General features: G+C 29.6%; 1 protein-coding gene across 2 annotated transcripts; it reads left to right on the forward strand.

Annotated features, from left to right (window-relative positions):
• Positions 1-8,422: 8,422 nt before the first annotated feature.
• On the forward strand, positions 8,423-15,761 carry LOC111279919 (B3 domain-containing transcription repressor VAL2-like). 2 transcript variants are annotated; one of them, XM_022866983.2, is made up of 13 exons: positions 8,423-8,761; positions 8,935-9,075; positions 9,520-9,601; positions 9,707-9,808; positions 10,367-11,001; positions 11,136-11,232; positions 11,335-11,509; positions 11,604-11,680; positions 11,754-12,179; positions 12,491-12,540; positions 12,998-13,111; positions 13,205-13,272; positions 14,843-15,761. In XM_022866983.2, the coding sequence occupies exons 2-13, from the start codon at positions 8,963-8,965 to the stop codon at positions 15,652-15,654; spliced, it is 2,751 nt and encodes a 916-aa protein (XP_022722718.2). In that variant the 5' UTR covers positions 8,423-8,761; positions 8,935-8,962; the 3' UTR covers positions 15,655-15,761. The 2 variants fall into 2 exon arrangements, with proteins under 2 accessions (XP_022722718.2, XP_022722719.2); XM_022866984.2 differs by having other exon boundaries at positions 11,862-12,179.
• Positions 15,762-16,490: the final 729 nt, after the last annotated feature.

Genomic DNA, 16,490 nt, shown 5'->3' on the forward strand with positions numbered 1-16,490 from the left:
CACCCTTCTTCTCTTATGATGCATAGCTCAAAAATGATAAATGAATGTCCTAGTATATGTAGGATAAATAAGCAAAAGATAAAAAATATCATATTAAGGCTAGGGTTTATAATGTGGTTCTATAACAAAGAAGAGTATCATTAGGCTAAAAAAAGTGACTATAGAAGAATTAAATCAAAGTTGGTTGAAAAGACTTAGATGAACTACAGCCTTTTAAAGTCAACATCAAATATAAGCAGACCAACAACAACAAACCAACCACAACTTCTAAGCTTACAATCAAGTTTGATACCCTAAGAATTATTCCTTAATAAATCCCTCGCAAAGAAACCAAAGTAAATATAAGGAAACTAATGTTTATATATATTAGTCATTGTAAAAAAATAATTATGATTATCACATTTTTATTGATTTTTACAAGACAAAAAAAATATCTAACATAGAGCACCATTACAGGTTAACAGATTTCTACTTTTTGTATAGTTATAATAGAATAGTAAGTGTTACATTTAAAAAAAATCCATGATTTAAAATATCTTCATGCTTAAAAATATATGGTGTTTCTTTTTATGTTTTGTTTTTTTTTTCCTAATATTTAGTTACAGAATCACCTATACTTTTTGTGTTTGAACATCCCTTGCAAGTATGTATCCATTTCTTTTCTTCATACCTTTTTATCTTTGCTTTCCAAAGCATGTATAACTAAATAACCCAATTGTTTCCATTCCTTTAACATTTTTTATACCTTTGCTATACAAATTTTATAGTTATTACAACCTGTTTCTTTTGACAAAATAGATGAATATAATAACACTATAGGTAACTTCTTTTGGGAACATGTTTGAAGAAGCTTTTTTTAATGTCAAGATAAAAATACACATACAGGATAGATATTTCAAAAGATTAACTTATATATATCAAATATTCAGTCACTTTTTTTTTTTAAACTTTACAAATGTTTGAATAATTTTGTATTTATATAATAGTATAACAGTGATGGACGGTAAACTATCTTTTGTGAAACAATTTGCCATTCCATCTTTTGTGATGTCATTACACAAATAGCTTCTTTTTTTTTTTTTGCATATCTAACATTTTACTGAAAACCTTGTATATTATAGTATGTTATTTAATGATTATTTTATAATGAGCATAACATGATTATCATGCATGTATCATAAGCAAAACACTTTATGTACTCGATTGTATTAGTATTCTACATTTATTGAAGAATTTCTCACAGCTAAAAACACAGTAAAAATAAGTGCATTGACAGTTCTAACATTTGGTTCAAAAAAGCTTTGAACCACCTCCTTTTCTTTTTTTTTACAATTCTAGCAACTTAAAAAAAAGTCAATAACTAATTTAAAGTTTGACATGAAAATTTTTTGTTAAATAACCACCCATGTTATAGTCCATTTTTTAGAGATTTATTTTCTTTTTGTTAAACAAAGCAAATCAAAGTTTGAAATAGTTTTTCAAATCTTCTTAAGTGTTAAACATAAAGCTTTAGCCCTCTATAAAATAATTATACCATTTAGGTCTTACCTGACACTATTTTAACTTTTATACAATAAAATCCAACAACGTAATGTCAAACCTTTTTAAGGCATTCCTAAGCCCAAACCACTAATAACCTGTGTATTTTTTTCTATTTAAACAAACTCCATAAACTTATTACCTCCCTTCACAAAACTATCGCTGCTTCATCTGACCCTCAATTTCTCTCATTATTCAAAACAACCTCCAAATTTTCTTCTAAACATCAAGATGGCTAATCAACAAGAACCATTTAATCTAAATTTTCCCTGATCAAATAACATTAATTTTTCAAGGTCATGCTTTCATCTTCTATTTTTAGAGATTCAATGGTAATTTCTTTCCAAGCTTTTAAACTCTTGTACAAATATATATATATATATATATAAATCTATATATACATTCATATATTTATACCATATTCAGTTTATGCAATTTCCATGCCTTTTTGTCAACAGTTTATTCAAGTTTTAACTTGCCATACTTTTTAAAAATTTTAAGAAAAAAATGCATTTTTGATTTCAACTTAAAACCCTTATTAATCCCATTTTTTCTACTTTACTGTATAATCTCTCTCCACTTTTGTCCTCAAAATCTATCTTACACAACTACATGCAGAAATGATGCACAATTAGCATTTATAACATATTAGTCTTGTTCAATTTGGCTATCTAAAGTTGATTGTGAGTTTGTAGTAATATTCACTAAGGAACAAGTTACAAAGTCAAAAAGGTGTTTGTAGGCGCAAAAGAGGGAGAGAAATACTAATGTTCCATACCATACAAACACACAAGTTCATTCTTTTTATTTCACCAAAAAAAAAAAACACTGTTGATTCATAAAAAGCTTTGGAAGTTAAACTTTACTCTGTGCCTTTATTTTCTTTTAAATCCATGCATTTAATAAGTTAAAGGTATACCTGTTCATATATTTATTTGATATATCCCTATATAATTGCTATAAATTTACTTTCCACATGATATTAGAACTAGTTATTATCTAATGCTCATATATATCTGTTTGATATATCCTTATATTTTTAGTATCTGCAAGAGTGTTTATTACTTAATATATGTCAGACCTCAGAAGTGTAATACCAATTCCATTTAAAATGGAATTGGTTCGTATGAATAATAACATTTATTTAAGTAATGGATAAAACAATTTTATTGTTGCTCATAACATTAAAAATGATGGCTTTTTCATTTTCAAGTATAATCATGATGTCATATTCAATGTTTATTTATATGGAAGAATTGCTACTTTGCTTACAACTACTAACATCCAAATGAGGAAAGGTATAACCTTATTTTCTAATGCTTATATATATATATATATCATAACTTAAAACAAATAATTTAATTTATCATTTTCTTTTTATAAAATGACAACAGCAATCGTCTTCTGAACTTAGCAAGGTTTAAGACTCAAATTTAAATTCAGACTCAAACAATGAACTTCCCATATTTTAATACACATTGGCCGCATCCAATGTCCAAACATTTTACATTTTGGTAAAAAAACCTTAAACTTTAGTGCTTACAATCAACCTTATTATACATATTAATGATGCAAAATTATTGATATACAAGATAGAATCCCCCATCTTATCTTCCTAATATATCTTATCCATAACATTGCTATCCTTTATTTAGCATATTCCTATAGTATTTGATAAACACTATCTTTCAAACCATCCAGTCAATCTTACTTTTACTTTACCAAAGCATGAACCAGAATTTCTTGTTTAGAACACTGACAACAACATGGAAGAACAACAAAAAGAATGGCCTATCCGTTACATCTATTCAAGCAATAACTCAAATGGCCAACGTTGTTTCACTATTGATAACCACCTCAAACCTACAGACCAATGCATATTCTACAAGATTACATCATACAAATTCAATGTTTTCATCTACCACACCAGCCAACCATGAAAAAGCTAATGTTCCCATTTTGTAAAGAACTTTATCCACCATAGCCTTTATTGATGCTCCCACTTTTGTTAAACTTATTGAATGCAAATAGCCAATTATGTAGCATAACTTTTTGTAAACAAATTTTCTAGTTGTGTTTGCGATTTGAACTTTAACTTTATTAAATCACTTGCATTTACAACTAAATACTATCCCTTCTTAACTCAATACCCGTTGTTCGTAATGCCTAGTAGCGAAATGCAAGTATGATAACTAGTAATAATAAATCTTACCACACATTTGGTTAAATTTAATTTGATGGAATTGTTTGATAAAGAATCTTTTACTATTTTTGCACATGAGTTTAATATTTTTTAATCACTAACAATAATATGTAGACATATATTTTTAAATGATAAAAGTACGCGTAGGAATATAGAATTTTTTTTTTCTAAAAAAAAATAAAGAAGTTATTGTTGGAATTTTGATAGTTCCAAATTGGAATAAGGAAATATAAATTTATTGATTTGTATATTTATATTATGTAAAATATTAAATTGTATATTCATGTTTTATTTTATCCAAAAATTGCATGTCACAATTCATATTGATACGAAAACATAAAATGTATTTTTTTTGTTTTATTAAATTTATGTATAATTATTATTAAAATTTTAAATTGTATTATATTCGTGTTTTCTTTTCATATCACATTTGTATTGTATTACTGTATTATGTTTTAGATTGTTAGATTTAGAAATGTAGGTCATGACCATTATTCCATTCAAAATCAAATGGACTTTCATTGAAAAAAAAATTCTATTAACAAGAAAAAAATCTTGTCGAGACAATAAAGAGGATGGAGCTTCACAATAAGTTGACAAGGTATAGGCTAATCAAGGCATGGTGCTAACAATTCTGTTACTTGCTTGAACAAGCTTTTCTTAATTGAGGAAAAAGTGAAGAATGAAACAAATTTGTGTTTATGTTTTAATTTGGAATGTTATTCGGACTTAGCATTATAAATGTATAATACTTTTATATTATTAGTGCATCATAAAATATTACATTAATATTAATAATTTTAAAACCTTTAAAAATAAATATTTTTAAAATTTAAATATTTAATTATGTTAAAATAATTAATGATTTAATGACTTATGATATATAAATAATATATAATATTTATATGGTGATAATATATCAAATGTATAGCTAGTTAGTGACCTAAGCTATGCATTTCATTCTAATTGTATTTTAAGGGTTTTAAAATAAAATGTGATGATCGTCGTCAGACATTTTATTATATTCATAAATTGGACAATATTAATTATATTATATATAATTAACTTAAATTAAGTAACAATGAAGAACACAATAGAACATATAAGCAATTAGTTTCCGAGAATTCGAAAAGTCTCATTTTGTAGAATTTTCATAAGACAATAATGGTATTTTTAAATTTTGTCTACACTTATTTTTTGTTCGATGATTTTAAAAATACAAATTTTTATCTGATGATTTTAAAGATATAATTTCTTACATTAATTTAGGGCATTTAAAATTAGATAAATCATATATAATATTATATTACAACATATATAAAAACCTGATAAAATTTACTTATGTGGATGGTTATATTATTGATATGTAAAATATTTTTAAATAACTTTATTAAATCAATTATTTATTTTTAAAAATTTTAAAGTTTTAAAATTTACATTTATCAAAATCTTTCCAAATATATAAGATTTATCTTAATTTAAATCTAATAAAATATATCTTCTCATATTTCACTCTTATCCAATTCAAATAGTTTTTAAAGGTTAAATTTCTAAATCTTAAAAATCATAAAAAATTATACACCATCTAAATTAATATTCATATAAATTTAAATAAATAAAATTTGTGATTGAATCACTGTTATTTACCAATTTTTGTCTTTATTTTTTTATAATTTAAAATAAAAAAGAAAAATATTTTATCGCAATTCAAAATTACATACATATCTAAATTTAAAATTATATTAACTTCTTTTATCTTAATTTAAAATTAAACTTGGATAAACTAAATTTTTAAAAATTTAGATTTTTTAAAATTAAATAATTATTAAATATATATTTATGATTTTTTCTCCGAATCAATATTTTTTTTTGTCATAACAATTTTGACAAGATAAAGTTTCAAACTTAAATATGAAAAAGTCTTTTATGATATATCACATGTGTAAATCTTAGTTTTTATACTAAAATAATATATACTTTTAAAAAATTTATGTAATTGTGAATAAAAGATTAATTTTTCATTTATATTTGTATATAATTTTACTTTCATAATCTAAAACTTTCATAATGCTCGTTTAGATTCTTTCATAATAATTTATATATCGATAATTTTTTTTAATTTTAGACTATAAATTATAAATAATTATGATTATTTTTATTTATCTATATATAACATAAAATTAATATAAATTAAAATTTTAAACTATAAAAAAATTATAATAAAAAAACTCCGTGCATGGCACAAGTAAAAAAAAATAGTTATTAAATAGATTAATAGTGCTATTTTAGATTTCATAAATGAATTTAAGAGAATGATATACCTTTAATGGTATATTTAAAAAATAAAAATAAAACATATATTAACCTATTAACATTATAAAATTAAAATTTTATATTAATAATATATTAAATATTAACTTAAAATTTTACTCTCAAAAAACTTGTTCACAAAGATTGAATCCAATTAATGAAGAAAAAACTCTTCTTTTATAAATTAGATTAACCGCTGCAAGTATTATTTTAGAACCTGTGATCCATGATTTACCACTCTAGTGATTATATATCATATCAGCAAATTATACGGCTGTTCGCGTATTAACATTTCTGTGAACTAATTATTTTCGCCGATCTAAACTAATGTTTGTTTTGTCACCCGCGCCGGTCACTTATCCAGCGCGACCGTTTGAGTTCTTTAGCGCGTGGGTTGGCGTTTCTCTTTCAGCGCGGTAGGTAAACGGGCATCCAGGTCACCTAACATCACTAATTCAGTAGTATGACGTCATAAATAAACGTGAAAAAGAAAAATCAACCGTATAATGTTCGTTGACGGTTGACACATGTGCACGCAAAATTTCGTTCGAGGCTTGGACCGTCGAAAGACCAATTTCTCCAAAGAAAAACAGCAACTCGTCGTGGTTTAGTTGTAAAAGAGGGAGACAGTCGCGGTTAATTTGGAAACTCGCGTCTGATACTTATTGCATGCGAAATATGCCCAGTGGCGCACTTTACGCTGGTGTCAATATGCCGTATTTTTATACGCTTCTTTTGGAAAAACTTATGGTTTGATTAAATAAATACTCAAGGTATTTGTCACGCGCCAGTGTTCATGTAACTACACTGCTCATGGTTCTTTAACCTATGAAGCCTATTCAACGGGCCCCGCATCTGATCAAACGCTTTCCATTGGCGGTTATGTCAACAACAAGCACGTAGCGAGTGGAGAAAACTATTTTCTTAATTACTTGCTTCATTTTATGTGAATGTAATTTTGACAACATAACACGATAATCTATAATGACTAATACTATTATGAAGTAATTTTTTTGACCGGCTATTATGAAGTACTTGATTTATTTTATTAAAAAAAGCAATTGAAAATTAAATACTCTTTACGGCCTTTTTTTAATTTTTTTTTAATTTTTGGGATATCGAAAAAATGGTTTTTTTGCATGTTTGCAACTTTTATTTTTTTCTATATTTTAAAATTATTTTCATGATTTTTTTGAAAAATAATGAAATATCATTTTTATAAAAAAATTTAAAATTTTATAATATATTAAATACACTAAAATCATTTTTTTTGTTCATGAAAATTAAAAGCGATATGAACAATGTGAGGGGAGAGAGAATTTTTTGTTATGTATGATTTTATAACTAAAAGACACAAATTTAAATTGAGGAAAGAAAAAAAAAAAAAAGAGAAATATGTTTCATAGATATAAAAAAGTTTATGAGTTATGACCAATCCTTACATGTGTACAATTGCTTATTAAATGCATATTATACATTAAATTCATTTAATAATTTGCACAGTAAATATCTCAAAAAAATTTTATACAACTAATATTATTTTATTAAATGCATAATTATTATTTAAAAAGGACAAATTAAGGAAAAATATTAAACAAGCAAAGTTATTCTAATACAAAATAACCCTATAGTTTGTTGTTCAAAAAAAAAAAAAAAACCTTAATGTTTGTGTTACAATAATTCTTCAACTACTTTTGAATCTTAAAATTTGATCTCAAGTATTTGAGTGAAAAGGGTTCCAAAATTGTAACCAAAAAAAAAGAAGGAAAAAAGTTCCAAAATGTTTTATTATTTTTATTGCTAATACAAAATCTTTTATTATTTACGTGATATCAAAAAACAAAACCTTTTTATATCCGAGCACTTCATTATAATATATTATTTTTTATTAAAAAATTATTTTAAATTTTTTGTATCTTAATATAAAAATTTAAATAATACTCTTTTTATCTCATTTTTTTGTTTATTTTTTATGGATGTTCCAAAATTATATATATATTTTTGTGAATATTTAAAACTGTCACTATTTTATATTATAAAATTATTTTTTATATTTTTTTATTTTTTAAAATTAAAAATCATAAAACTTTAATTTTATAAAAGAAATTTTAATATTAATATTAAATACATTATAATTAAAATTTTTTAAACTTTATAAAAAGTAATATAGCTCAAACATTTTGGGATGGAGGGAGTGGTGTTTAAAAAATAGTTAGGTTTTGAAATTCAACAATATAAAAATAAAATACTTTAAATGATAATAATTTCTTTAAATTTTTAATATGTATATTCTAGTTATAAAAAAATATCAGATTAAAAAAAAAAAAAAAGGAGAAAATAGAAAAGGGGGTAAGTGGGGGAAGGGAGTTCGCCGAGTCTTGAAGTATCATCATCGTGCATGCATTTTTGTTTTTGTAAAGTACCAAACCCTTCTCTCTTTGTTTTCTTTTCTTCTCTCTCTGTTTGCTTTGCTTTGCATGCACATGATTTGTTTGCTCTCTCACCATCGCCGATTCAACTCTTTCATCGTCAGAACTCCTCTTTCTTTCTCGATTCTTTCCGCTAATTTCGTTTCAAACATCGTCACCTCAAAGTCTTATAGCCGCAAATAATACAACAAAATAATTCAAAAAAAAAATCAACATGTTTTCTTTTTGCCGCGGTATTCAACGCCGGTGAAGCATCAGCTCTTTTTATCTTCTTCAAAAGGTTGTCTTTCTTTGTTTGCTTTTTAAATTTATTAGTCTCTTCGTTTGACCAATTTTGAATCTGTTCTGTTTTGGTTTTAGCTTGCTGGTTGATTTTTTTTTGACAGAAATTTCTTTTTTTTGGCCGGGGGGGGGGGTGTTTCACTGTTTTCGATTTATTTTTGTATATTTTAGAAAAAATTGTAGGAATTAAGGTTGGAGCATGGCGTCAAAGAGTTGCATGAATGGACTCTGCGGGGCGTCCACGTCGATTGAGTGGAGAAAAGGCTGGATTCTGCGATCTGGAGATTTTGCTAATCTCTGCGATAAGTGCGGGTAATTATAAAATTGTATTCACTTAATCTTTTTTTGTAAGCTTAATAATTAGCTAAGCTTGTGTTGATGAGTCTAAGATAAAACAATTGAATTTTTATTTTATTTAGATTTTTTGTGATTGTTTAAAATGTTTAGTACGGATTTGTGAGGTTTGTAATAATTTTTTGTATAGAGAATTGGAAGAAAAAATTCCTTGAATTGATTCTTCTTTTATGGAAGCTAAGGAGCAATGGAACAGTTATTGAAAATATTGCATTTTTATACTTATATCGATGTTTCTTTTCCTCTGCTATATAACATTAGCTAAAAATTTGATTACGTTTTGAATCATATAAAGTAGCTAAATACAGGGGAGGAATCCAAACAAGGCAGAGTTTTTGCCAAACTGGTCCCATCAAAAGAACTCCATTGTTAAAATTCATTTGTGATTTATATTTGGTGTAGGACTGCATATGAACAAGCTATATTCTGTGATGTTTTCCACTCAAAGGATTCTGGGTGGAGGGAGTGCACTTCATGTGGCAAGGTGTGTGACCCCAAGTATTTAGATTCTTGTCTCGTCTTTGTCAATATTCTCATTAGTCCCATCCTAATACTCTGGTGTATAATCCCAATGCTTTTGGTGTGGCAGCATCTCCATTGTGGATGTATTGCTTCCATGTGCTTGCTTGAGCTTCTTGATAGTGGGGGCGTCAACTGTACAAGCTGTGCTAAAAAATCAGGATTTAACTCTGTAAGATCAACTTATTCAACATTACCGTTTTCAAAAGTTGTTCAAATAATAATGCTGTTCGAATCATGATTTTATCATTATATTCTCATGCTAAGTTCACAATAAAAATGATACCGTGGGGTCTATGATAAATAGACACACCTTCTGTTGGGGGTTTGGTGATGCCTCTGAAATAATCTCATTTTGCCCCGTCTCAATTTGATTTAGTTTTTATCCAAGTCCCAACCCATTGAATGCAACCTTCTTTAATTTTGCAACATTTCAAGGGATTCGTTTTTTTCTTTCCTTTTTTTGACTTCTCTGTTGTGATGGTAAGTGAGGATAATTGTTTATAGTGTGAGTGATATGCAAAGGAAAATGATGGTATTTGTCAAGATATTGGCTTTTTCAGGTTGATATCTTTGTTATATTAGTTCTATGATTCAGTTTATTTCTGTTTGTCATACCATTGGTACTTTCTTAGACATGCTGGATTACTGCTAGCTGGTGTTTGAACTTTTAGGCCTTTACATGTAAAAGGTCAGATATTTATGATGCTTTTAAAACATATTTATACAGATGATTGAAGATGAAAACCCTAATGGGTTTGGAATAGTGAACAGTGATACTGGTCAATTGCACTCAATCTCTGCTGACAACCAATTGAGTAGTGTGAGCATTCGAAACCTAAAACTTTTGCAGTTGAGCAACAATGCAGAAAGCATGGGGCTGAGACAATTGCTTCAGCTTCACAACGATGACTCAAGTGGGTCTTTGGGACAAATGAAACAGGAGGAAGTTTTGCCTCCTGAAAGAGAATTTGGAAGCACATACTTGGCAAATATTAATCAATCATCTAACAGATCAGTTCAAGCTGTGAAACCTACCATATTTAAAGCAAATACTTATGAGTCACTACCACAAACAAACTTGAGTATTTCTTTGGGTGGTTCATTGGGGAACCAAAATGTCTTTCCTGGTTCAGTTGTGGATGAAAAGGGTAAGATGTCTTCAGTCTTGCAACAGGTATCCAAATCTCGCCATCTTCTGCCCAAGCCTCCAAAGCCTGTTCTTGCAACAGGTTGGGAGGTGAATACTGGCATGGTACCCCAGATACGTGTTGCTAGGCCCCCAGAGGGACGTGGACGGAATCAGTTGCTTCCTCGTTATTGGCCCAGGATTACAGACCAAGAATTACAGCAAATTTCTGGAGTGTATCCACCATTGTGTCATTATTGGTTTAATTTATGGTTATGTGCACAACCATGCATTAGTTGCTAGAGTACTAAAATTTTCATGTCTATCTATTGATTTGGGCAGTAAAATCCTTGACCATGTAATTTTCCAGTTCAAATTCCACCATTGTTCCACTGTTTGAAAAGGTTCTGAGTGCAAGTGACGCTGGACGGATTGGTCGTTTGGTTCTGCCAAAAGCATGTGCCGAAGTTAGTTCTTCTTCTATCATCCTACCCTTGCAAGTGATATTTATTTACTCTCTATTGAGAAGCCTTGTTGAATATCAGTTAAAAAAAAGAATGTATTTGCAGGCTTATTTTCCCCCCATAACTCAACCAGAGGGCCTTCCTCTAAGAATTCAAGATGTAAAGGGAAAAGAATGGGTGTTCCAGTTCAGATTCTGGCCTAATAACAACAGCAGGATGTATGTTTTGGAGGGTGTGACTCCTTGCATACAGTCTATGCAGTTGCAAGCTGGGGATACTGGTACAATCTTGAATCTGGTTATTGGACAATTCAATGTTGTTGTTATTTGCTCTCATTGGGTAACATCACTTCTGAGTAATGTCCTCTATTACAGTAACATTTAGCCGCATGGATCCAGAAGGGAAACTTGTTATGGGATTTCGTAAAGCAACAAACACTGCTTCAGTGCAGGTAAAGTAACAGTCACTTTCATGTTAGAAAATTTGATCATATAATATTGATATATAAGTTATCAAATAAACAGGAAACCCTACCATCTGCCATTCCTAATGGCACTCTTTCAAGTGAAAGTTTCTTTTCGGGTGTTTTCGACAACCTGCCCATAATTAGTGGTTACTCTGGCCTTGTTCAGTCACTGAAGGGAAGCACCAATCCCCACCTAACTGCACTGTCCAAACATTTGAGTTCAGCTGGTGGTGGTATTGGCTGGCATAAATCTGATAATCATGGGGACAGGACAAGGGAGGGCTTTTTACTACCATCTATGTTAGCTCCAGAGAGAAAAAGAACTAGGAATATTGGTTCCAAAAGCAAGAGGTTGCTGGTTGACAGTCAGGATGCTTTGGAGCTGAAACTTACTTGGGAAGAGGCACAGGATTTGCTCCGCCCACCCCCAAGTATCAAGCCAAGCGTTGTCAAGATTGAGGATCATGATTTTGAAGAATATGATGTGAGTACATTTCCATGAATATTTGGGTATAGGAATGATTATATGCTTTGCTGTTTTGGTACACTTAGCTCTTCCTATCTATTTAACTTTGGACCTCTGATAATTGTTCAAATACCAGTTTTCTTTTGTAATTCCAATCTATCTCTGATGCATAGAAATTTTTTGTATTGATAAATTAGAATTCTCTAAGTAAGATATAGTTGCCAATTTCATTTTCAATTCTCCTGGAAGAATTATGACATCTAAATAGTAAATTTTCGATAAAGCAGTGCGATTTACAATGTGATTTTTTATAAATGTTTGTCCTACAGGAACCTCCAGTTTTTGGGCAGAGGAATATCTATGCAGTCCGTTCAACTGGGTGAGCATATCCATTTATTTTTAGATTTTAGTCAGAAGGTTAACGAGCTAAGTATTTGATAATACAACCCTTGTGCAAGAGGAAAAATTAGGGATAATTTGTAGTGAAATTACTTTTACCTTGAGTAATTCCGAACTTAAAAGTGGTGCTTTCCTCTATATTTTCAATTTTTTATGTTTCTGTTCAGTTCCTTTAGAAAATCTAATAATATTAATAAACAGCCATAGTATTAATATTGAAAAAAGAACCAGGAATTGAAGTTTAAAGCTGGGACCACTTATGTAATAACAGCTGATTGTTGTTCTTAGTGAGTGGGGGCTATTTCATATATTAAAGCAACTTGTTTTGTCTGCAAGCACTGTTCTTTCTTTTACTGTCCTTGAAAAGATCTATCTCTAACTCAAGGTTATGGTTGGGAAAATCTATCTAGTCTTGAATTACTAACCTCGATCTTCAGGGAACAAGAGCAATGGGCTCAGTGTGACAGTTGTTCCAAATGGAGAAGGTTGCCTGTCGATGATCTTCTTCCGCCTAAGTGGACTTGTGCAGACAACAACTGGGATCAAAGCAGGTCAGAATTTTGGAAATCATATTTCCTCTGCATTCATACCCTTACCAAGTTCCAAAGGAAATCATTTTATTTCCTCTGCCATTTTGTTGTCAGGTCTTCATGTTCTGCCCCAGATGAACTCACCCAAAGGGAGCTAGAAAATCTCCTTAGATTAAATAAAGGTACATTCTCATATTATCTTCTAAGATTGTATATAACTATGCCAGATTTCTTCCCAATCTTTGTTCTAGTAGGTTATGATTGCCCACAAACAATTATTATACTACAAATAAGGGTGTATACAGTAAGGCTGGATTAAGTTGTACCTTCCATCCCATTATAGCTCTGAAAACTCAATATTCTACCTAAAAGATTGCATAACACACTACTTGTGCATAGTCATTTCTGCAAATATATAGGTATATTTGAATTTATATCTTGATACTGCACATGTTCCTACTGATGGTTCTCATCATGTGGGGTTCATGCTAGTACTGCATTTCAATCATTCTTGCTTCTGTTTGGCATATTTTTAAAGAAAAGAAGCTTATTGATTTTTCTTACATATACTTAAATTCATGAAACACTTAAAGTTGCCAATTTGGGATAATTCCATCCATGCGCCAACCTATTTTTCCTAGCTGCTTTAGCCCTTCCCGGTTGTTACGAGCTAGGATGTTGTGTGTTTACAGTGTGGGCATCCCTGCGAAATTCCTCATATAGAACAATGAATGGAAAGAAATTCTGTGTAAAACGGAAAGAGCAGACGAATGAGAGGGGAAAGATAGCAAGAATCAAGAGATGAAAACCAGAGAGAAAAAGGGGAAAGAATAAGAAAACACAAATTCAGTTCTTATTTTTCTAATATGGGTTAATGTCATGGATGGTCCTAAACTATATTAAATGTTCAATGTGGTACTGAATTTTAAAAATCACTAATATGGTATTTGAACTATAATCTGTTAACTAATGTGGTACTTGAAAGGTTATTTATTCGCCATGTGTCATTATTTGAAGCTAGTCACATTAGAGGCGAGTACCATATTAGTTAACAGATTCAAAATTTAGGTACCACATTAGAAATTTTTAAAGTTAATGTACCACATTGAACTTTTTATTATAATTTAGGAGTCATTCATGGCATTAACCATTCCAATGCCTATAATCCATAATAGATTTTGTTAAAGAGTAAAATAAAATCAAACAAATCCATAATATCCAAATATTGAATGATACATAACCAATCAAATTATTATAGGTACAAGCCATAAAACCTGAAATAATTTGATAATATTCAAATATTGAATGAAAAATAGCCAACCAAATTATTATAGGTACAAGCCATAAAACCCTAGCATGAATTCAAAATTCCAGTATATCCCAAATGAAAAAATAAATCCTAATTAAATCCTAAGGTGGTTCATCAGCATCAGATGAAATTATCTTAACCATACATGCTTAAACTTCATGAGCCATAATATTGTGCATAAATGGTCCTAAGCTAAGTTCTTGAGTTGTTACACACATGGTGTTGTCATGTAATGAGTAGCCGTGTGTATTGTTGCATATTCCATGATCAAACTGTTCCAGCCCAAACTATTTATGCATGCTGATTACATAATCAAACTTTTCCAGGCTACATATTGTCCGTGATTTATTCTTTTATTTAATTGATTGCATTTTTTATGCAACTTCTCTGCTTTGCAAAGACTATTGATAAATGATAACTATTAAGCCATGTTTTATTTACAGATTTCAAAAAAAGGAGAATATTAGCATTCCATAGGGCAAGCCAGGAGCATGAATCATCTGGTTTGGATGCTTTGGCTAATGCTGCAATCCTTGGAGACAATGCAGATCATTCAGGCACTATGTCAGTGGCAACTACAACTAAACACCCAAGGCATCGTGCTGGTTGCTCTTGCATTGTGTGCATCCAGCCTCCAAGTGGGAAGGGAAAACACAAGCCCACATGCACATGTAAATTGTGCATGACAGTCAAACGTCGTTTTAAAACCCTCATGATGCGCAAGAAGAAACGTCAGTCAGAGCGAGAAGCAGAGATTGTTCAGAGGAATCAGCAAGCATGGGGTCCCAGAGAAGAAGCAGAACTAGACAGCAGCTCTAAACTTATATCATCTCAACTTGATCCTTCAGAGAATGAAGCTAGGTCAGTTAATGAGTTAGAATATTCAAACAGCCAGATCAACAACCTACCCCACAAATTGGTTGAAGCTAACAAAGGAGGGATAGACTTGAACTGCGATCCTGATCGTGAGGATGATTCACAATTTGGTTCCAACCGTGCGAGCATGATGAGTCTTCTTCAAGTAGCCAGCCTTCCTTTGGAGACTTACCTGAAGGAGAATGGTCTTACAAGCTTGGAATCTGAGCAGCAAGCAAACTCAGTATCACATGCTCCACCACGGACCATTAAGGGTGAGGCACAAGATAATAGCTGTTTCCCTTCTGCCACCGAAGAGCATGAGAGTAGGGACGAAGAAAATGGTGAAACCGGATCAGATAGAGTCGAGAACGAGAACGAGATCGAGAATTATCCATAATGAACTTCATCTTCCTCTTGTTTTATTTATTCTTTCTAGTCCCTTTGGTGTTCTTTTTGCTCACGTTTGGCATTATTTTCTTTACAGGGTGCTTTTGCCTTTTTCAATCCCCAAATATGTAATATATAAATCTCAAGTTTTACTCAAAGAAGACCCACAGATAAAGAGCCGGAGATTTTGCGAAACTATAGATATTATACGCAGCGAGCTAGTCATTGCAATTACATGCGATGACATGTATACACCAGTAAATCTACCGTTTCTAGGGAAGTCTTAAGAAAATTTCAAGCTTCATTGAAAGTTCTTAAAAAAAATAAGTTTTGGTCTTTTGAATAAAATTAAGAATTCGGTTACATGTAATAAAAGTTATAACATCTTACATTAGTCACAAATTGATATTAATTAATTTTAAATTATTTTTGTCTTAATTAACAGTTTTAATTTACTCTTATTATTTATTAGTTTTATTAATTTTAATATTTAAATATTAAAAATATTTTAGGTTTTCTTTAATATCTTGGTTGATCTTCAAAAAATATTTTTCACTTTAAGAGTATTCAAATAACATGTTCATTTCTTTTATGAGATTTCATCATTGGATTTATTATATTTTATAAAAAAATTAATTATATATATATGATAAAAAAATGATCAAACACAATTTACAATATATAATTGCAAATAATTAATCATGCAAGAAAATTAAATCATCACAATTTATTTCAATTTTAATTTGTTATCTCAAATTAAAAGTAAATAAAATTCTTATATGGATACAAAAATTTAATTCTCTAACGTCTTGAATTTAGAAAAAAAATTCTAACTTATAAATATTT

Source organism: Durio zibethinus, chromosome 27, assembly GCF_047325235.1.
Source record: "Durio zibethinus cultivar Kanyao isolate XHJ-2024 chromosome 27, ASM4732523v1, whole genome shotgun sequence".
In the NCBI taxonomy this organism is placed as follows: Eukaryota; Viridiplantae; Streptophyta; class Magnoliopsida; order Malvales; family Malvaceae; genus Durio; species Durio zibethinus.